The following is a 23,397-nucleotide window of genomic DNA, read 5'->3' on the forward strand; positions in this document are numbered from 1 at the left end:
GAGAGAGAGAGAGAGAGAGAGAGAGAGAGAGAGAGAGAGAGAGAGAGAGAGAGAGACTAGTTTATATATGATCAGCTGTGGGTCTGACCACTTGCTACAGCCCAAGCCATGGCCCAGTACTGTAAAAGAATACTGTACACAGATGGCTAGCCTAGGGAAAGGTCAAAATTTCTGGGCTGGTGTTGCAGTTTGATGGGATAGTGTGAGTACCCCATGCATGAGGGCCTGGGTTCAGCCCCCAGCACCCCCAAACCAAAGAAAATACAGTTGCCAGTGAGTACGTATCATAAAGTCAAAAGTCCTAAGTTAAGGTCCTAAGCCAGAGATGTCTGTAGTAAGGAGCTGGACACAGAAAACAGAGCTCAGGACATGATTTTATGTTATGTCTGTTTTGTCACAATAAAAAGAAAAAAAATATTTCTTAAGCAGGTGGGAATGATATCATTAGGGAAAGGGCTTAGATTGGGCAGAAGCATTTGCCCATAAGGAGAATGGACAGAAGTATTTGCACAGGAGGAGAGGTAGGCTCTGAATCCAAGGAGACATGAAGTCCCACTGAGTGCAGCAAACTCAGGACCACCGAAAAATGACCTAGAGGATTAAAAGAGCAGTCTTCAGCAGCAAAGTCTCCCCGGCCGGCCGGCAGCAGTATCAAGGAAGGCTGGGAGAACATTCTGGGAGCATTGAGAAGAGTAAGGCTATTTCCACAAAGTCCAAGTGAGGTACAGTAAGAGCCTGAGTTCAAGGCGGTGGCGCGTTGAGGAGGTGGCACGCCCATGAAAGTGGACTCATGAGTGAGGGCCCGTGTACACGCCACTGGACCACGGGGGAGGAGTTAGGATGATGGTGGTATTTCAGACTTGGATGGCTAGGTCACCATTTCTGCCACTTCCTCAAGCAGAAGAGAGCCAGCCCCATCAGAATCTGTGTGTTCTGTCTGAGAATACCTGCAAAGAAGTAGGTGGCGAGCACTGGATGTTTAGACCCTGGGGTCAAGAGAGAGGTAGGGCTCAAACAGAGGTATGAGAGTCGTCCACATAGACAGGACGTTGACACCGTGGGTACAGGCAGGACCTCCCCAGAAGGGATGTGTTGAGAAAAGAATGAAGGGCAAAGATAGGGCTGTTGGAAATGGGACAGGAAGGAGAGTCTCCAAAATCGGGCCTGCTTAGCCTAACTGTTCTTCCTGCTGCATTCTGTCCCCCTCTTCCTGGTCCAAGTCAGAGTCATTCTTATCACCTCTTCACTGGTCACTTTGTCCTTAGTTCTTTCTCATCTACTTCCCCCTGGCCAGCCACCCGACACACTGCCATCTGCTCTCAGCCCGTGCCATATCATCTTTGCCTGTGATGCCCTCTCCCATGATGCTCTCTGTTTATGTTCCACCCTACATTCCACTTCCCCCGTTCCTCCTGCTCAGGGGTTTACAGTGGTGCCCCCAGCATGGTGGCCTGTTGGCAGTTGTGCAAACAAGGGGCCACCGTGACTAACACTTCTTGAACTGAATGTCACACAGAACCAGATGGGTCCATTGAAGGGGACCGTGTGATTTCCCGAAGGCAGTGACCTTCTGTCGAGAAGTGTTTAGACTAGCAGTATCCAATGGAAATGCAGTGTGTGCCCTGTGTCTCATTCTAAAGTGTCAGCCACCTTGGAAAAAAAAAAACTATGAAATTAATTTTCTACTATATATTTTCTTTAACCTGATACAGCCACAATATTATCATTTCAACATACAATTAGTAAGCTAGTTCACGTAGCTGTACGCAGAGTCACCGCATCCCACCCCCAGTTGTTGCAGTCCTGTGCATCTTTTACCTTTAAGGCACATCTAAGTGTACAGGAACATTTACCCCATTGCCAGATGCCTTTAAGAACTAGAAACTGTCTGACGGAGTTGCAAACTCAAGTGGTCCCAAACACACTTAAACTCTGTCATAAACTGAATCCAGTTTCTTATTTTAAGATTGTTGTGAATTTAAATATTTAAGGATTCCATTCCCAGCTCGAGAGCGCAGCCACCACACGAGCTGAGTAGTCACCAGAGGCTGCTGTCAGAGAGCTCAGACCTTGTTGTGTTTCTGAGTGTGACCCAGAGTCGGGTGTTGGATTTGCAAGTGCTTTGGCTGGTCTCTTGTGAAGGGGAAGGAACATTGGGTTCTTAATTGTGTTAGCCTGGTGTTCTGGACCTGTAGTGCAAACAGCAGGGAAATAGTAGAGAATGTCCAGTCAAAGGTCCCTTTCCAAATGAGTTCTTAATTGACCTGTAAGGCCACAGAAGCACACAAGATTGCCTGCCTATAGGGTTGGCAGACTTGACAAGGAGTTTGACAGAGGGTGTCAGGATATCCTTTCACAAGTAGTTCAGGTTTGAATGCTTGCCTATTACCAGCACCTCTGAGTCAGGCTGATCTCTGGGTATTTTCACACTAAGTTGGACAGTCTGCACTTGTATGATTTTGCCCTTTCTATGACCTAGGGAGGGGGAAACATTTTAAAAAGAAAGGGAAGGCTGGACTTGGTAGCCCATGTGTTTAGACCCAGTGCTTTGGAGGCACAGGCTGTCTGTGTCTGTAGAGTGAGTCTCAGGCCAGCCAGGGCTGCATAGTGAGACACTGCCTCAAAAATAAATAGTCAAATGAACATAGAAATTTTTAAAAGAAGTAAGGGGAAGGCTCGTGAGATGGACTAGCAGGTAAAATGCTTGCCACAAGCTTGGTGACCTGAGTTCTGTCCTCAGAAGTAGCTCTACAAAGTTGTAAACCTCCAAACAGACCTTGTACCATGCAAGTGTGCACACATACAGTGAGGAGAAGGTGAGACATGGTGAGGAGGAGCCAGGTGTGGTAGTACAGGCCTGTAAGCTCAGGTACTTGTGAGTCCGGGGCAGGAGGATTCAAAGTTCAAGTTCTGCCAGGGCTCCAGAGTGAGTTCAAAGCCAGATTGGACAACTTAGCAAGAATCTGTCCCTGAAATAGGTTAGGGGAGGAACTCAACAATAATGTGTCTAACATGCAGGAGGCTTTGGTCACCAGCATTACAAGAAAGAAAGAGGAAGAGGAAAGGGGGGGAAGAGGAAGATAGCATTCCCACGCCATTAAATCTGTCTCCTTCGAACTGCCTGAGAATTACATAGCAGTCTGTTAGTCCTTCACCTGAAGCTCTCTGAGCCCTTTTCTCTAGTTTAACTGCCCATTGGAGATCACTCCTGAGGAAGTCAGAATGGACAGAGTCCCTGGCTAATGTCCCTGTAGTCCACAGTGACACAGGGAGATGGATAAATGATTTAGTTCCTGGGCCAAAGACAACTGGGAATATATCCATAGTCCCAGCACATGAGCCCGTAATTCCAGCATTCAGGATTCTGAGGAGGGAAGATGACTTGAGCCTGAGCAAGACCCCATCTCCAGAAAGAAAGAGGAAACTATGACTGTTTGACCTTTTGAGCCACACCGACCATTTCATCCTTTTTTATGAGTCTCTGTTCTGCCAGGGACCAGGCTCTGGCAGAGTGACTGTCATCCAGGATACCTTTCTCAGCCGTTGTCCCTTCCCACCACAGCCAGGCCTGGCGAGTCGATAGGAAACTAGGTTCCACTGATGTTGGCTGATGTGGGCAGGAGGCAGGGAAGAGTCGGAAAAAGATTTTCCTCCCATGGATGGCTTGTTGCCTTCTCCTTGGGCCTTATCAACCTGCAAGTGTGTGTTGAATGCTAAATATGCTCCACTATTAAAAATGCAGGAGATGAGCCTGCTGTTCCAGAAGGAAAATGAGCCAAAGCAGAAGAAAAACCAGCAGGCTCCTGGCCTCCCCGTGCACACCCTACAGCATGGTGGGGGAGGGGCTCCCTCTTTTCAGACGGCCCCTCCCAAAATGCTTGGAAATGGGAGGTGAGTCTTCTGGGAGAGAGGGGACATGTGGGAGTTCATGTGTCCTGGATGTCTTCCCGGTGCTTCATGGAGAGGATCTAGCCAGATGCCTGTGGGAGAGACTTGGGGCTTAGCTCTTCTAGCCTGGTCCTGGCATGAGTCAGGGGTTGATTCCCAGAAGCCACAGGGAGTCGTAGCAGGGTGTCCATGCAGGCTGTGAAATCTTTGCCTTTCCAGTATATACCCTCCCTACAGACAGACAGACAGACAGACACACACACACACACACACTCACTCACACTCACACTCGCATACACATTCAAACGCACACACACACTCACACACATGTACACATGAACATGCATGCACACACACAGACATCCCCTCCCCACATGCATACATGCACTCGCACATTCACACAGGCACACACACACACACACACACACACACACACACACACACACTGTGCTGCTCAGAACCCAGCAGTGGATTTCAGTTGTTTGCCTACAGAGACAGAGAGAATATGAATGAAAAGGAATGAATGGAAGTGTTTGTTCTGAATGTGTTTGTTCTTTTCTGAAGTAAATGGGAGCAGCTGGTCGCAGTCCCCGGCCATTTCCTCACTGTGTTCAGAGTGACTCCTTAAAGGGTTCCCAGGGTCATTTCAGGTGTCTGCTCTCATCCCTCCCTGACAGGGACATGGAAGACGTTCTTTAGGGAATCCCCATCCCTCTCCTGGGGCTGAATTGGCACTGGGGCTGGAGGAGACATTAATGCTCTGGCACACAGGTAACAGGCTCTCTGAAAGGACATCTTATAGCTCCAATCCTGGGAGCCAGTGACCTCTGGTGGCCACAAAAGGAAGTGTTCCCACTGGCTGCTCCTGAGTATAGCCAGCTCTAAGCCATTGCCAGGGACTCATCCAGAATCCACCTAACCCCACCCTCTGTGGCCTTTATGATGTGAACCTTGAAGGCTAGCCATCTGAATTGTGTGTCTGTGGTTCTTAGTTATGGGCAGTGCATGGAGCACTTGGTAGGGTCTGGAGCTGTCCTTGAAAACCTTGAATGGCCCTGAAGCCCATTGTACCCACAGCTGTTCCCAAGGGTAGCCTGTACACCATCAGATGCCCTACTATACTCATCCAGCTTGCTGACTCTTCCACAATCCTGGGGTACTCGGGCCCTCCAGGAATACTTAGCACTCCCTGGTCTCCTGGTGGTGCTGGGTACTCCTTTCTAAACTCCACACCCTTAGAAGTCCAGAATAAGAGAAAATTATAGAGAACAGGGCCCCCTTCATCCTGTTGAACAGCCTAGAAGTGCACAGATAGCCTCCCCCAGAAAACAAGGTCCCTGGGAACATTAGAGTCCCCACAGGAATTGTCTTATGAGAGTAGGCTGGGCTTCCTGCTTACTTTGCTTCCAGAAAGCCCCATCCAGATGTAAGCTGTGGTGACTCACCCAAGCCTGGCAGTGCCTAGGGATTAAGAAGCAGGATACAAAGCCATGGATAGGGGGACCCTGAGTATGGGATGGCTTGTTCCCTTCTGTTTTTCCTCTTCACTGTATTCCCAGGATTGGTCTTCTCTGGGTGAATTTGGAAGCCACCTGTCTGCTGCCCCCCACATCCACCCCACCCCCTAAAGACAGAAGAAGCAAAAGGTTTCTGATGGCGACTATGGCATACACCACAGAAGGGCCCATGAGAGAATGAATGGTGTTGTTCCCTCTCCTTCCGTTTCACTTCAACCTTGAGGCTGTGCTTCGTGCCCAAATAACCTCCTTGCCTAGTACCTTGTTTAATCATTTCAAATGTCATGTCTTCCTTTCGCTGATAAGGAAACTGAGGCAGGCCCGTGGGGCTGAGATAAGTTAGTCAGATCTTTCCCACCAAGGAAGGAGGGAAGAGCTAAAACCTAGGCTTACTCACTAGCCAGGCCCTAGTCTTGTTGCCCAATCAGAAGGACCGAAGTCCACAGGAGCTTGCTGAGACCCTAAAGCCAGGAAGGTGCACACATTGTCATTATGCCCTGACCAGAAAGCATCCAGCCGTGGATTCAGGGGCAGGATACCTCCACAGTCAGTGAATTTTCCAGAATATCGATTGGCAAGGCACAGACCCTCAGTTCAGCCCCACTTTTCCTCCCTAATGTTTGGTATTTGTTCCTGATCATTTTGTATGTCTGGATGATGTTTCTGGTGTGTGTGTGTGTGTGTGCACACGCGTGCACGAGCTAATGAATGTACATATGGAGGCCAATGTGAGGTGTTATCTATCAGGTGGCATCCACCTGGTTTTGTCTTGAGACGAGGTCTCTTATTGGCCTGAGACTCACTGTGTAGGCTATGCTGGTTGGCTAGTGAGCCCCACAGATAGATCCTGTTCCAAGTTGTCCTGAAATTGGATCACAGGCATGTTCCACCACAGCCAACCTTCTATATGCATGTACATCAAATTTAGGTGCTCAGACTTACACAGCAAGTGCTTTACCAACTGGGCTTTCTCCTCAGCCCCTGCTTCTGACCACTTTCTATAAGTCAGCAGAGTCAGCTTACTCAAATTCCCATGTTCACCCACATATCTCTAACCTGTCTGGGGGGCGGGGAATCTCACATCACTCTCTATGACTCATCACCTTTGCAATGTTGTTAAGAGGCCAAGCCTTGTAGCCCATGGTCCATTACTGGTGAAGATGTTGTACTCCTCTTGGCCAACAGTGGGCGTTTGGTGAGCTTTCCACATGTTCTGCATCCTGCCAGCCACTCTGCTGCCAGGACCACTGACGCACCCCCAGCAGCCCTGTGGTCTGACCACATTTCTCAGTTTACCGAGGGTGTGTTGCGTGGGAGAGAGTCCAGACCATGCAGAGAGTGATGGTGGATGGTGTTGCCTTTTTCACCTCTCTGCCATAAGAGAGTATTAGATCAGCCTAGTTCTTATTTACAGGCCCTGTGGTTAGAGATCTTCCTTTTTGGTTTGCTAAAGGTAGTTACAAGTTGGTTTCTTGAACATTTTCCCAGATGCCTCAAAAGGCAGGGTAAAGGGGGATTACCCATTCATCGGGGTGTATCCAGTGCCTACTGTATCTGTCATAGCAGAACAGGAGTCTCTGGTTGTTCTTTATATCGATTCTTAGTGGCCACCTGATTCTTAAACCTGCCAGACTGTCCCTAGTATTTCTTCAACTTCAAGGACTCCAAACAGAAATGATTTCCTGGTGGCAGCCTTTCCCCAACCCCTCAGTGCATCTCTAAGAGCCAAGTAGAATTCCTACTCTGGGAGTATGTTAAAAGAGCTAAATTCCTTTTTATCAGGATGATTTAATGCCACTACCACTTGGAAGGAAAGGAGGCTAAGTGAGATGGCCTATCAGGGGGTCTGCTAATAAACCAGAGACTCTCCAAACTGTGCCAGGCCTCTCATACAGGCATGTCAAATGAAGCGGTGGAAGAGATCAGACAGCCTCGAATTCACATCAGACACATAACCCACAGCACAAATACCATATGTCCTCACACTCCTGTCTGTCAAATCTGTCTTTACCCTATTTGTTAAGTGGAGAAAGGCTGGCGATAATTTTCGCAAACCTACAGACTTTCCGAACCGTTTTCTTCAGGCATATCTGTTGACTATAGAAGAGTAAGTCTTGACCAGCATGAAAACGTGGCCGGCAGGGGGCAGCTGGCCCTGCAGCCCGGTAGTGACTCTCACAATGACACCATCATGATTCTCCACCTCTGCTCTTTTTGCAGACATCACTGGGCAGGGAGGGGAATCTGCTTGATGCCAAGAGAACCATTTTTCTTAAAGCCAGAAGACCTGCCTTGGTCTAGAAAGATCAATTCAGACAGGCCAAGCACACAGGAAGAAGACATGGGGAACCAAAGCAGCACAAGAGAAACAGAAGGTAGACACTTCCCTGTGGTACCAGGGGTTGAGGGAGGGCCCATCTCCACACTGCAATGCCTTCCCAGGCCTGAGAGGAGGCACAGACATAGCAAGACGATAATGGCGCTCCCAACATCTTTGACACAGCCGGAAGGAGCTGCAGCCCTGGTCTCCCTGAAAGAGTTCTTGCCAAGCCCACAAAACAGCCATTTTGAAAGCAGCAGGGGCTTCACAGGGGCTCCTCTCTCCTTTTTAAAGATAGCACCTCAAAAGGAGGATAGTAGTGAGCTTGTAAATGCAATGAAGGATGAGAACAGAGGAAGTACCCATCCCTCGAGATGGAAGGGAAAGGACTTGGGGGGGGGGACTTTTGGCTCCCTTCCCAGCCAGGCTTGTGTATCTCCTACACACACACACACACACACACACACACACACACACACAAGTTCCTTGCCAGTCTGTGTTCTGGGTGTTGCCACCTAACCAGCTCCTCCCAACTCCTCACCACACGTAAGAGTTTCCCTTGCTGCAGTGGCACACAGAGACGACGGGAGTTGACCACTCTGTGAAATCAGGGTGGGAAGATTTGGCTTCTTTGCAAACAGAGGGAAAAAAAAATTTAAACCTGTATGTACTCCAGGGCTTACCACCACCCAAAGGAGCCACACTACATTGTCTCCCCGAGGCTGACACATTACTACCCAGGAAGGTGGTGGTAGGGAAGTGTGGACACTGTGGAGGAGAGCCGCAGAAGGCAGTTCTGAGCTGGTGGCTTGCTGTGACAGCACACTCCTGCACTGGTGGCAGCATGTAAGGGTGGGAGGAGGAGGAGCGTTAAGCATTTGCCAACTCTCTCTCTTCTCTAAAGAAGACGGAGTGCTTGGGGTCAGTTGTCTGTCACTGTGTGGCACCATCCTCACTTATGTCCTTTGTCCAGCACTTTAGGGTCTTGGGCCAGTAATAGCAGAGAAAGGAGTCTGGCTAGAATTACTACTGTGGTGAGTGTAGGGATGTCAAGCATGTGAGCCCCCCACCCTCACCCCTCAAGGTATTTCTGATCCTTCTCACTATCCCACTGTCATAGACTTTCCCCCACCTCCCCTTCTCAGGCTTGGTCACTTGAGAGAAGCCCACAGCTTTTACTGGAGAGAACAGCAACCCAGGAAAAGTACCAGGGACAGCTCCCATGTGCAAAGTAATTCTTTGCTCTAGCTGGTGAGTTCTCAGAATTCCTGTTGCAAAGATTTTATCCCCTTCTCTTTCTTCTGCTGACAATGGGGGCCTGGTCACCTAACAGCCAGGATATTTGTTTGGTGGCTAGCTCCCTTATGACTCATGAGGCCTCTAGAATTCTCTATGGGGTTCTTTTGCCCAGCATTTTCCATTCTTCATGTTGCCGGTGGATTCCATCTCTAGATCCTGCCTGTGGGTATTGGTATCAGAGTCCAACTGATGTTCTAGAAGGATCAATGATACAGAAAATAATGGGCAGTAGAAGAAAGTCCACACTAGGGGATCAAATAAGAGAGTAGGAAGTAGGCCGGCTGGGGTGCAGTTAGGAAGTTAGGAAGCATACACCATGAGTTAGCTGCTGTGTTGGCTGTAATGTCAGCTCGGTGCACCTGTGTGCACATGGCTGCCTCGCAGAACACATTTAACAACAACCTTTGACTCTAGAGGAGCCATGCAGAGTGCACTGTGAGCCTGGGGGACACGGGCCAATCGTTCCTGACTGTCCCATTCCAGACATCGCTCTGTTGAAGTCAGGAGCACTTCTAGCAGAAACTGGAGGCCTTCTGTGTACTCTGCCATGCTTCTGCAGTAAGAACCAGGTCTGCAACTTGAAAGTCCTCATTTCCTTTTGTGAAGTAATATGGCATGAGTGTGTGTGTAATCTATCTCTCTACATATACACAATGTATATATAATATGTATGCATGTAATAGATGTGCATATACAAGATATATGTATATATACACATATGCATACTCAAGGGGTTACTGAAGTACAATTTAGTTTTGCAACTTGTGAAGTTGTTACTTGGTATTTTTTAAAAAGAGTGGTAAAACGTATAAAATAAAAGTTACCATCTTAACCATTTTTAAATGTACAGTAGTGTTGAGTATAATCACACTGTTTCACACCCAATGTATAGCATCTTTTCATCTTGCAAAACTGAGATTTCAGGCATAGGTCGTGCCCCCTCCCCTTCCCCATCCCTCCCCCCACACTCACTGTTCTGCTTTCTGTCTGTGTGACTATAGCTACTGTGGGTGCCTTGTGTAAGTGGGAACCTTTGCTTGTCCTTTTACAAGTGGTTTGTTTTACTCAGCATACTGTTCTCAAGGTCCAGTCATGTGTCAGAATTTCCTTCCTTCAGAAAGCTATAGATTAGACATCCATATGTTGTATTAATAGCCATTTCATTTGCTTCCGCCTTCTGGCTGTCACAAATAATACTGCCATGAACAAGAGAGTGTACAGACACCTCCTCAAGACCTCACTTCTAAACCAGGAGGCTTGTGAAAAGCCTGTAATTCCAGCCCTTGAGAAGTGGAGGCAGGATGATTAGGAGTTCAAGGCCAGCTTTGGCTGCTTCGAAAGTTCAAGGCCAGCCTGGACTACTTGAGACGATTTCTCAAAGGGGGAAAAGAAAGGCCCTGATTTCTGTAATCTGTGCTTTTTTTTTTTTTTTTGAGTTGAAGAAATGAGTTGAGAAGGATTATATTTCATAATTTTCCCATAGCGTTGCATTCTGCCACCGTGGTGTCTATTTATATTCTCAGTATGTTTTCTGCTTCTATGACAAAATACCACAAACTGGGTGATTTTATAAAGAGCAGAAAGGACATCACACAGTGAGAATGCTCAGGGATCCGATAACAAAGTGCTGTCGTCTGGTGAGGACCTTCTTCCTGAGGCGCAGCAAGCATGGTGGCAGATGAGGACCAGGAAGACAGAGAGCTCAGCTCTCAATTCCTCTTACTACAAAACTACCAGTCCCATTGTAGACAGACAGACAGACAGACAGACACACACACACACACACACACACACAGGACTTCATCTAATTCTAATTATTTTTTGAAGACACCACCCCCCTCTAAATACTATCAGCATATGAATCTGGAGTTTTAAGTTTCTAAACAGACGTTGAGGGATGCGTTCAAACCATGGCAGACCTGTGTGTTGATTTCACCATTGGGTGTCTATATGGTTTCTTAGCACACTCCCACCTAAGAGAGTTTCTGGGGCTGCTCTTCAGCAATTAACAAGTGAGCACTTAGAGAGTCGCCACTGAACAGACAAGAACAACAGTTTAGCCCCATCCCTGTGACTCCAACATTCTGATCAGGGGTAGAATCAGCCAGAGCCCTTGCTTGCCACTATTCCCATTTCCCTTTGCACCAACTTGAAATCCCAAGGCAACTTTCTGCAGGCCAAGAAAACACATGGCCCAAGGGGAAAGTCTAAAATGTTCAGCCCCAGCTGGTTCTACCACTGTGTGCCCACTGGCAAAGACCTATGACTAATGTCTGTGGTCCTGTTTCAAAATCAGAAGGGTGGCAGGGAATGACGAGTTGCTGAAATAATTTCGTGAACAACTTGATCAAAGAAATGATCTGTGAACATGCCTTAGAGAAGCGAGAGCCAGCCGTGTGGACAGATAGGATTCTTCCCTGCCAAAAAAACAGCCTCTCTTTCATGCCCTACATTGTCTGCAGGCATGCGAGAGCCATATTCGCTATCATTTGGCATTCAAACAGCTAAGCCATCTCCACTCTCAGCTCAAAGATGATTGGGGAACCGAAGTGTTAGCAGCCTACCCTCCTGCCAGGAGAAAAGGGAACCTGGTTCAGAGACCAAAGCAAAACTTATTCATCTCATCTTTCAAGATGCCGAGACACATTCCCCCACCCCCACCCCCAGACACAGGGTCCTCCCTGCATTAAAGAGCAGCCGAAATCAAATGCACATCCGTTACTGGGAACTAGCAGGGGAGTGGGGCGAAGGTGACAGATTCTGAAGAGTGAATGCACACCTTTGTGCTCTCACCTTCTTAAAATTCATCCTCTCACCTGCCAGTCTGGAGAATTGCCTATTTACATAACTAGCTGCCTAAAATGGAATATTGGATAATGGTACACGGCGGCTCACTCAATTTGAGCCCATCCTTGGGATGTGAGCACGATCCAGAAGCCCTCCCACAGCATGACGTGCCCCTCGCTGGACTGCAGCCATGCTCCGTGTGGTGTGAGCCTGTCAGTGCTCGAGAGCTAAGCAGATGTCAGGCCCGGATGGGGCTGGGGTGGGGAGACTCTCACAAGCAGGAGAATGGGGAGGGGGACCCGCTTCCACAGTGGCAGGCTGTCTGCAGGGCACAGACAACCTGTCTTCCTGGGCTTCACAGTGGTGGCCTTGTTTTGCCCAAGGTGCTGTGTCAGAGAGAAACACATAGAGGGCCTGAGAGGGGGGCAGAATCAGAGGATCCATGGGGACAGCCAGCCTGGGAGGTAATCAGTCTGCTCTTATCCACCCCGGGCACCATGCCAGCCTCTCACCCCCTGTTGGTCCTTTACTCGGTACAGATCTCCCTCCCATCAAAACGGGGAATCACGCTGCTCGCTTGCAGGAGGAGCATAAATAAGTGATAAGGAAGTGTTGTGGTAACGATAAGCGGGTGTAGCTCCTCGGTGGACCGGATCTATCAAAGAAGGCAGCCGTGCATGTGTGTTCCTTTATTTTTCAGCGTTCCAGTTCCCGTAGTCAGTTTAGAGAAAATTCCTAACCTAGTGAAGGCAGATGGTGCCAATGTCAAAATGAACTCTACAACCACTACTGCAGCCACTTCCTCCTCCTCTGCCGTCTCCACCCCACCTTTAATTAAGCCCACCTTGATGTCCAAGTCAGTGCCACCTTCACCAGAGAAGATCTTAAATGGCAAGGGGATTCTGTCAGCCACCATAGACAAGAAGCACCCAAATGGCACCAAAAACAGCAACAAGCCTTACCGGAGACTTTCAGGTATGTATCACTGTGGTTAGAGTCTGGCTCATGGTAAGACTACAAACTGAGTCCATCTGTAACCAGTGATGTGTTCGTAGAGCGGAACAGCTGTTTGGTTTAAACAGTGGTGAAAGCAGGACCAGCACCTGAAAGTACCAGGGAGATGGTGCTCTCATTCCCCCAACGCAGATAAGGTCCCCCAGCCAAGTTTTGAATTTGGCTGAAGCTATCCTAGAAGTCCAGGAAACGGGGCTTTCTGTACCAACCAACAGTTGTAGACTCCAAGGGTCTTGTGGGCCTAGTGGCCATACTGACACAGCTGCTGAGAAGGAGGACTATCCATGGGACAGCTGATAGCTCATGGCATGCTGGGTAGAACAACCCAATCAGCGACTGTGCTGCATGGGGAACTGTAACCTCTGCCCTTTGGCCTCCTGGCTGTCTGGGTTGATTCTTCAGTTGGAACTGTGGTTGGCTTCTCCCTTATAGCCAGGCTGGAGTTCCCATTGGGAGCTTACGGACCAGCATAGCATATTGGGGTATGGGGAGGTCTCTCGGGTCCCTGCTCAGCCCCCTGAACAAGACATATTGCCACTCAGAGGTGACAGTTGCTGTCTTAAAGGAGGATGTTTGCTTTGGGTCTGTTGTAGAACTAGATCTGGCTTGTTCTGCTTTCTCCAAATGACCGGAAGCTATGGGTTTCATAGCTCCTGCACACACCATGGGCTCTCTGTAATGGTAACTAGGAAAAACAAAGTACAGAGAAAGCCATCCTTGAGAGAGAGAATTGATCTTCTGCATCAGGCATGGTTTTTAAGCACCCAAGGTGTGAGTAATTTTTATATTCTACTTCATATTTAATTGGATTTTCTGTCTTATATTTGCATTTTAAAGTTATGTATTAAAAGTACTTGGGCCCTACCCAAAAGCATTCAAATGAAACAGCTGTGTACCTCTCTCCAAGTCCTGTTCATCCAAAGTAATGGATGGAGAACCTGGTGAGGCATCACTTTATGGACCAAGTCCTTCATTGCTAGCTGTCTTCCCAAATGGAGTGTTCATCCCAGTGGATAGGGTGGGGTGGGGGTGGGGGGGGTCTGCCTATGCAGTGTCCAGAGGCTATGGGTCTCTTATTGATGCAATAATACTACCTTGGCTTCTTCCAGCCTGTACCTTTATCTGAAGCGGGGCAGGGGTACTTTGTGTTTTGTGGGTTATCTTGTCTCAATGGGTCCTTTGCTAGTTTCTACCTCTCCCACACATTCAACAGCCAACTCCCGTCCCTAGTCAAAACCCCATTCAGTTCCATCGTGAGGTGCTGGTGTGTATCTGGGCACAGACCTGAGTCTGGTAGACCAAAGTGAAAGAGACCTCCACAGCAGGTATCCAGGCGCCTGGCATCCACTCACTCACTGCCTGCTGGACAGAGCTCTCTGTAGAGGAAGGAAGAGAGGCATTTTGATGGCCCTGGGCTGGGTGACAGTTTGTACACAGCTTCCCTTGCAGCCTGACCCCCCAGTCTTATTTTTTATGCTTCAAGTTTACACCAGCAAATGCTGATAGTTTCTGGCCAAGGAACTCTCTCAGTTCGCTGCCATGAAGGCCCTTACAGACACCTCACATTTCTTGAGACCTGGCACCCTTCCTAATCACCCCCTCTCTACCATTAAATGTTGCCACCCTTTGTACCCAGAGAGGTGTGGGATTCCTGCTCTACAGGACTCAGGTGTTTGCTGGTGCCTACCAGAGACGGCACAGACTTTCCGAAAGCCTGAGGGTCCTTGGAAGGTTGATGCACACTCCCACATTTTGCAGGTGTGGTAAGCATTTTTAGTAATCCCCAAAGGGATGAAGAGGCAGGAGGCATCAGAAGAACAGTTAGCAGTCATTTCCATGGAAGCAACCAACACTCCAGGCAGTAAGAAGGACACGGGGAAAGCCCTCCCTCTCCCAGTCATTCTTCATCTCTTAGGCCAGCATGTCCTGTCTTATCTTCCTGTGCAGTGTCTGGACCGGGGATACAGGCAAAGCGAGTGTAAGGTTAGCAGCCTGTGTTCCTTGTGCCTTCAAGTTCAGTCCCACAGAGGAGCAGTAGCCACACTTTCTCCTGACCCTGCCTGCAGCACTGCCAATTCCAGTTCAGGGAAAGGACCTATGAGGCTGCATGGAAAACCGTCACCAAGGGCTTTGTAAAGCATAGGAAAGGCCACCCTGACAAGTCAGTGAACACGTTCCCACTTAAATGGATAAACCAGGAAGGCAGAGGTGGGGCTGGGGACATACATGGATTCTCCAGGCACCCTTCGAAGGAAGGAAGGCAGCATCTTTAGGTCTCAGGTGACACTATCTGCTCTGCAGCCACTATGTACAAAGCACCAGGGACCTGTGGGACTATTTTATGTAAAATAAAGCATTTGTAAACACCATGGTCTTAACCCTCTTGCCCCCTGCTCTCACCCTTTTCTCTATGCTGCCCTGTACCAGACTCAGAAAGTCTGGGTTCAGAGGGGAGCACTATTTTCCCCCAAAGTGGTTCTTGAAACATTTTAGCAGCTGGTTGGGAGAAGAAAAAAAAAAGGAAAAAAAATCGCCTGACAACGTCACACTTGTTGGTGCATATGTGCATTTTTTTAAAAAAATGTAGTCTTAATGCCAAATCCTATTTAGTCTCCTTTTTTTTCTTACATTTTTTGTTTGTTTCTTAAACCAGAGAGAGAATTTGACCCAAATAAACACTGTGGAGTATTGGATCCCGAGACAAAGAAACCTTGCACAAGATCCCTCACCTGCAAGGTATTTCTCTTTCCATAAAAAATACTTCCTGCTCTTGCTGGGGCCTTTGTCGAAATGTTTGCATGCCACTCTCTGCACACGGCAGGGTGTGGAACCTCGACATGACCTCCAGCTGTTCTTTGTAAGGGAAATGGCTTTCTTCTCTGTCCATGGTAGCACAGAGCTTGCCTCAATCTGACTGGCTTTTTAAGGGGGAGAGAGAGTGAGAGAGAGAGAGAGAGGAAAAAAAAAAAAGAAAGAAAAAAAAACCACCCTAGGCTTCCCGTGTTACTTGGGAGGCCAGACAGTAAATTGTATTTATAGGCACTCACAGGCGGTTCTAAAGCCTGCTACGTTTTAATGTATGCAGGAACGGCGGCGGCGGCGGCAGCGCCCAGAAAGGCAGCCCGGAGGGGAGGATGCGATACTGCGCTCTGATCTAGCCACTCGGGGTGACCAGGGGACAGGCGGACCCCAGGCCTCCGCTACTGGGTAGCCTCAAGCCCCAGGTTTCCTCCTGTCCTTCTAGCGCCTCTTGGGATCCAGGCTATGTCCCTGTCTGCCTGGTGGCCCTGAATGCATGGGCCAACTGGAGCCTTCTACCCACACCTGGATTGACTTTAGCTTTCCCTCGCGGGTGACTTTCATCCGAGGCTGTCCTGGGTTCTGCGCAGAAGCTGTCTCATGCCATTTGTCTGGAGGAAGCCTTGGCTTCTTAACACCTGGAGTGTAGGGCATGGTTGCGTTCGAGCGGTCTCTGCCTCTTTCCAGCCTCAGAACGGGAGCTGTTGCCTTGAAGTTGACTTTTTCAAGCACCTTTAAATGCCTATGGTTGCAATTTCGGAAATGCAGGCCTTGGGGAAGCAGGTGTATGTGCTGATCAAAGAGGCTGTGCTTCTCATGTCTCTTCTCCTTAGACACACTCGCTGAGCCATCGGAGAGCTGTCCCAGGCCGGAAAAAGCAATTTGACCTCCTCCTGGCGGAGCACAAAGCCAAGTCGCGGGAGAAAGAAGCGAAAGAGCACCTTCTGACTTCCGCTAAGGAGATACTTCCGAACCCGCCTGGACCCACTCCTGACGCTCTGCAAGGATCTTCCGGGAGCACGGTGGCAGAGCCAAAAGTAGCATCCCCACCAAAATCCAGGCCACTCAACTCTGTACTTCCCAGGTAAGTCGGCATGGGCGTCGAAGCAGCCCCAACCTTTAGTCCGGGCCCTCTCCTCCTTGCCAGCTGTTTTGTGTGTGGCCTGCCTGTTCTTTGATCAGATCTTTTACTCCAACCTCCTAAGGCTCTGTGAAGTTTAGATACGATTCTGCGCCTAAGGGGCTCAGCCCATGACTGCTACTGCCAAGGGGCACTCAACAGATTTTCCTGCTGTAGTCGTCAGCTTTCCTAGCAGACTTTTTTTTATCAGACCGTGTGTTTTTACAGAGCCACAGTGAGCTGGAAATAAACGCTGGAAGATTGGCACTTCAAGCACCAGGAAACTTCCAGGCTGCCTGGGTTTTTATGTTATTTTGAAGACTTCTGGGGCAGAAAGGGGAAGCCTGGATAGACAAGTAGTTAGAATAACTTATAAGCTCCCGGGGACCGCTTGCCCACTTGTCACACCTTCTTACGACTTATTTTCGCCACTTACCTATGGTCAGGATAAAGGGCTCGCTGGTGCTATTGACCCTGAGCCACCTGTTTGGGGTTTTACTTGGTTGCACTGAATGGAAAGGAAAAAAAAAAAAGACAGGAAACAGAATTACAGTCTATTTGGATTTAAAAAAAACACACACTTTAAGATCTGTGAATGTTTGCTTTGATGGGCAGGAGACCGGTTTCCAGGTAACAGGAACTCATTGTACGCATTCGAAAGTGTTATGGAGGACTTGCTCCAGATGCAAGGTGCTGTCAGGCAAGGGCAGAGGGAAACATGCAACCGGATTCTGCGTTCCAAAAATCTAGAGTTCAGAAACAAGAGAAGACTCAAATGTCCATACTCGGCATAAAGAGGAAATAATAATATTCAGCAAGAAGTATAAATAGTGGTGTTATCTGATTTTGTTTTTTGTTTTTTTTAATGCATGGACGTGCCCCAAAGGGTCATTGTTCAACCAGCAAACCAGCTTTCAGAGACCATCCATAAAAAAGAGCAGGGAATTGTTGGCTCTTAAAGCAAAGGTCTTTTTTGGTATCAGTTGCCCGTGATCCTCTACCTGTTGCAGTTTGAGGCAAAGTGGTCCCAGTCCCGCAGCAGAGTCCAGTTGTAGTTAGAGTCAGGTTCAGCCTCGGGCACTCAGAAACAGAGAGTCTTACCTGTTGGTGTAAGCTTCTCAGTTAATGGCCGCCATCACACATTCCATCGCTGTAGACATGTGTGCTGTTGCAACCCCCTTCTTTGCGAGGTCATTTATAATTACTTCTCAATGTAATGCCAGGTATCGGCCAAAGGTGTTACCCTTCTTTTAGAGTCTAGGAGACAATTCCATTCCAAACTTCTAGACTTCAGCTGTATAAATAAGCAGTAGCTTCCCATTCTCCAAGACCCTTTGTAGATGCTTGAAACCTCAGATGAAACCAACCCTTGCATATACTATGTTTTCTCCTGTACATGTTTTCCTGTGATAAAATTTAATTTATAAGTTGGGCACGGTAACTAATAATGAAACAAAATAGAACCGTTGTAAAATATATATTGTAACAAAATCATCGGCGGCGTTACTTATCTTGCACTTTGGGGCCATGATTAAATAAAACAAAGGTTACTAGATTTCACATACTGCTATACTGTTGCAGTCGGTCTGGAAGTGGCTGCTCATGGACTGATGGGGTCAACAAGTGGATACATTGACCACAGTGATTCATAACCTGGAGGGGACAGAGCCGCCGCTCAGCATCTCATCACACTACTCAGAACTTCAAATGTATGAGCTGCCTATGTGTATAATTTTCCACTCGATACTCTTAGTCCTTACTTGACCGTGAGTGAGTGGAGAAGCGCAGTCGTGGGTAAGAGCAGACTGTGTAGAGTGACTTTCAAGTCCTTTGCAGCTACTGAACATTTGTTTTTCATGACAACTCAGAGCTCATACTAATAGACTGACCTCTACCAGAAGCCATATGTACCCGGGGCCGACATCCCCCAGACCACAACGGACTCTTGAACCATTCCCCAAGCATGATGAGTTTGATAGCTCTTTTTTGTGGTGGGAAGAGAAGGGGGGGTGGCATGAAACCCAGACTGGCCTCAGCATCTCTACAGAGACAAGGCTGAGCTTAAAACTCCTCATTTTAACTCCACCTTCTGAGTGCTGGTGCCTCGAGTGTATCCTGAAATCCAACTTAGATGACTCTTTCATGAAATACTTCTCCCAAGTTTTAGCTGACAGGGCCCTTCTTTATCAGTGATGTCTGAGTTAACAGAGAAGTAGGGGGACTAGCTGGCCAAACCAGAACAGGCAGGGAAGCCTTAAGGTTCTTCTCAGCTTTATTCCTTGTGCTGTGGTGTTTTAGGAGACTGTTCACTTATAGAAAACTCCAGGTGTTTACGTTCTCTTTGGGAAGCAGGAGACCTGAATAAGCTTCATTTTGAAATGCATTTCTTTACAAGGACATTCATTACGATAAACGTTAGTGAGGGAATCACTCTTCATGGCAGGGCTGGACTCTTCCAAAGTGGGAACAACGTCCTCAGGTTAGTGAACTCCTGTGCAGTCAGGTTGAAAAGGCATGGTCAAAATTCAACATCAAAATCACACAAAACCTTCAAGAACATGTACTTACTCCTATTAATGATGTATAATAGACATTCCTTCGACCAGTACCAACAACTAACATGAAAACTGACATCACACATGAATGGAATTTTTATAACTCTCTTGCAATTATGAATGTTCTTTATAGAGAACAGTAAGATATATTATTCATCTCTTATTCATCTTTTCAGTGACCTTAAGTCCAATCTATTCTTATCAAGGATTGCTAACAAAGAAACTTGGGTCTAGAGTTTGAAAGTCCTAACTCAAGTTGGGCTTGGTGGCATATACCTGTCCTCTCAATAATTGGGATATCAAGAGTCTAACGCCAGCCTGGACTACACCGTGAGTTACCCCTTAAATTAGATAACAAGAGATGTAACAGGATTCGAAGCAGGACCCTCACCTCCGTGCTTTCTAACTAAATAAGCTTACCCATGGCTCTGATGCCCTCCAGACTCCAATTGTCCAGCCACTTGGTGATGGGACCAGAGAGATTGCTTAGTGACTTAGGCCACTTGCTGCTCTTTATTTTAGACAGGGTCTCTCTACATAGCCCATAGCACTATAGATCAGGTTGGCCTCGAACTCACAGAGATCTGCCTCCCAAATGCTGGGATTAAGGGTAAATGCTACCACTCCCAGCACTAACTGCTCTTGCAGAGGACCCGGTTCAGTTTTCAGCACCCAGGTGGCAGCTCATAACCTATAACTCCAGTTCCAGACAATTTGATTCTCTCTCTGTCCCCTAAGGGCAACGGGCACACATGTGATGCACGTACACAAATGTCCCTAACCGTGGCCGTTTTGTTTTGCTATAAAAATTTATCTGACGCTGGGCAGTGTGTAAAGAAAATAGTTTTATCAGGCTCACAATTCTAGTGACTAGAAAGTCCAAGCAGCATGGCTCCAGCCTCTCATAGCACCTCTCTTGGCTGCATTATACACAGGGGAGCAGCAGAAAGGCAAAGTGCTGTCTGCAGAGAGAACACGTGTGTGGTGGTTTGCATACCCTTGGCCCATGGGAAGTGGCACTATTAGGAGATGTGGCCTTGTTGGAGAAAGTGTGCCACCATGTAGGTGGGCTTTGAGGTTTCTTAGTGCTCAGGCTCCTCCCTTTGCAGAAGAGAGTCCCCTCCTGGTTGTGGAAGACAGTCTCCTGTCTGCCTGTGGATTGTAAAAACATGGAACTCTGAGCTTCTCTAGCACCAAGTCTACCTGCACGATGCCATGCTTCCCACCATAATGATAGGGGACTGAACCTCTGAGACTTTAAGCCAGCCCCAATTGAATGTCTGCTTTTGTAAGAGTTGCCTTGGTCACTCAATCAAGCAATCAAACCTTAACTAAGACAGAAGTTGGTGCCAGAATTAGGGGTTATTATCATCGGAAAAGCTAAACGGAAGTCTTTAGAGTTACTTCTGCCAAAGAAAATAGTGAATCAAAAACAGTGTCATTTCCCTGGAGGGATTGCAGAAATTAGTGCCACCATTAAGGACCTGAAAGATGCAGGGGTGTGGTTCCCACCACATCTCCCTTTAAGTGTTCTTTCTGGCCCGTGGTGAAGACAGACGGATCGTGAGGAATGACAGTCAACCACTGAAAATTAAATCAAGTAGTAGCCCTAATTGCAGCTGTTGTAGCTGATGTAGTGTCCTTACTTGAGCACTAGGAGACCTCAAAGCCCACCTACACGGTGATACACTTCCTCCAACAGGGCCACACCCATTCCAACAAGGCCACATCTTCTAATAGTACCATTTACCATGGGCCAAGAATATTCAACCACCACAACATGTATAAACAAGGAAACAAGACCAGAGAGAGGTTAGGCTCCCTCCTGTATATAAAAATTGGTGCCCTTAAAACCTAATTATCTCCCTTGTACTACAACCGGAAGGTTCCACCACTTCAAAATCACCATCCTGGGAGTCAAGCTTGCAGGGTATGAGCCTTTGGGAAACGGCCTACATCGAAATCATAGCGCACAACCATTGACTCCATTTCTTTGTCCTCTACCCTAAGTGAACACATTTCTTGTCCCCAAAGAGGCCAAGGATTATGGGTCCTAGCCCAGTCAAATATATCTAAACTCAATTGAAAAGGACAGGAGAGCAAAGAATCCATCTGGGTTATGACAGGCCACGCTATAGCTCCTAGTGGGAAGGAGAGCTAGGCTGCAGAAACTGGTGCCAGTGAAATGTGGGTGTTGCCATGGATTGTAGACTGCACATATCTGGACCAAAGTATAAACTGGCTAATCCCAATGGCCCTTACGCTGCCAGGGGTGATGTGGAGACAGGCAGACGGTCCTAAATTGCTGACTGAGGACAGGGGTATGTGTGGCGTACATTGGGAGACTCTTCTTGGCACATTGCATAGTCTTGCTGTCCCTGAGTTCTGCATCTGGAGCCATCTCTCCAGCTCCACTTGTTTGTTTATTTGATGAGGGGAGGAGAAAAGATCTTGCTATATAGCCCAGGTTAGCCTCAAATTCACTATTTAGTCTAGGTCTCAAAATTGTAATTCTTGGCTGGATATGGTGATGCACGCCTTTCATCCCATCACTCAAGAGACAGAGGCAGGGGGCCAGCCTGGTCCATAAATAGTAAGTTCCAGGGCAAGCCAGGAGTATATAGAGAGACCTTATCTCAAATCAAAAACAAAGGAAAAAAAAAGCATTTAAACCACATACGTCCACAGACCACCTCGTTTCTGTGTTCAGAGCTAGCTCTGCCAACACAGGGTCTTACTAAGCTCTCCTTCCTAGGAATTTCCTCCGCCCACTTCCTCCCTTCTTTTATCCTGGCAACCAGGACTTACTATTGAGTATTTCAACCATCTGTTCTTTAATTAAACTTCATTTTTATCAAAGTTATATAGGTTCACAGTTCAAAAATCAAATAGTGCCTGGAAACTCAGAAGCAGCAGCAGCAGCTCCTGCCAGTGGGGTGCATTTTACTGTGCCTGTTTCCTGGCTCCTGCCCTGCGCGTTCCCTTCTCTGCCTTGCTCCTTTGCTTTGATGGAGTAGTTCCTTCAGAAGCTGCCTGTGAAGAGGATCATGGGAGATCAGTTTTAGAGTCTTCACCCAGCAAGCACATTGTCATTCTACCTTAATGCTGATTTGATGATCTCTGTGAATATACAACTGGATTGGAAATCATCTCCCTGCAGAATTTTGAAAACAGTTTCCCATGACTCCTAGCACAAGGAGTCTCTACCATGACGCCTAACGTCCTGACTCCCAGACAAGCTTTTACCTCCAAAGCATGGGGCACTGAAAGTTTTCAGGGATGTCTCCAATGTTTTTAAGTTTTTGTTATTTTCACATATTGGAAACTGAGTCTCACTGGATAGCCCAGGATGGCTTGGAACTTGAGATCTTCCTGCTTCTGCCTCTCAAGTGCACCATCGTGCCACAGGGAACAGTTGTCTCTCCTTCTGTAGCTCTTTTTCTCTTCTTTGAAGTGGATACTTGGTAGATCTAAACAATATGAAAATGCATGTCCTGTCCTGTCTTGTCCTGTCCTGTCCTCTCATGGTTTCCTGTTGCTGCTTAGACACATTTCTCCCCAGTGTTGTCTGTATTTTCCTTTCTTTGGCTTCTTCTTAGTGGAATGTTGGACATTTTTCTCTGACCTTTTAATTGACTTTCTTCTTCAAATTTCTTGTTCTACTTTGTATAAGACTGCCTTTTAGTTTACTTATTTTGATTGAGTGTGTGTGTGTTTGTGTGTGTGTGTTTGTTGTGAGTGTGCATCTGTGTGTGGGCACTTGGAGGCCAGTACTTCAGTGACCTCCTCATTACTTTCCACCTTGTTCCTTTGAGAGAAGGAGCTCTCCAGATCTCTTGCTAGACCTGGAGCTTACGTTCTACTACAAGACTGACAGTCAGTAATCCCTCGTGATCATTCTGTCTGCATCACTGCTGGTGCTGGGCTTGCAGATGTGCTCAGGACCACACCTAGCTTTCCCAGGAGTTCTAGATCCATACCCAAGTCCTTACACTTACACGGCAAACATTCTCCTTGTGTGTGTGTGTGTGTGTGTGAATGTCTTCCCTTCCTTCCTTCCTTCCTTCCTTCCTTCCTTCCTTCCTTCCTTCCTTCCTT

At 47.6% G+C, this 23,397-nt stretch overlaps 1 protein-coding gene across 10 annotated transcripts in view; it reads left to right on the forward strand.

The window, feature by feature from the left end:
- Nucleotides 1-23,397, forward strand: part of Atxn7l1 (ataxin 7 like 1) — a 217,565-nt gene that overhangs the window by 173,810 nt on the left and 20,358 nt on the right. For 8 of the 10 annotated variants that reach the window (XR_003711584.1, XM_028768794.1, XM_028768793.1 and 5 more), the window contains 3 exons: nt 12,512-12,786; nt 15,479-15,561; nt 16,458-16,708. Coding sequence is in view for 9 of the 10 variants with exons in the window: in XM_028768794.1 (XP_028624627.1) it covers nt 12,512-12,786; nt 15,479-15,561; nt 16,458-16,708 (609 nt within the window). In the remaining variant the exon portion in view is untranslated. Of the gene's footprint in view, nt 1-3,770; nt 3,892-7,625; nt 7,781-12,511; nt 12,787-15,478; nt 15,562-16,457; nt 16,709-23,397 lie in introns of those variants that run through there. The other 2 variants (XM_028768801.1, XM_028768800.1) reach the window with 2 other exon arrangements.

Source organism: Grammomys surdaster, unplaced genomic scaffold (assembly GCF_004785775.1).
Source record: "Grammomys surdaster isolate TR1022 unplaced genomic scaffold, NIH_TR_1.0 188, whole genome shotgun sequence".
In the NCBI taxonomy this organism is placed as follows: Eukaryota; Metazoa; Chordata; class Mammalia; order Rodentia; family Muridae; genus Grammomys; species Grammomys surdaster.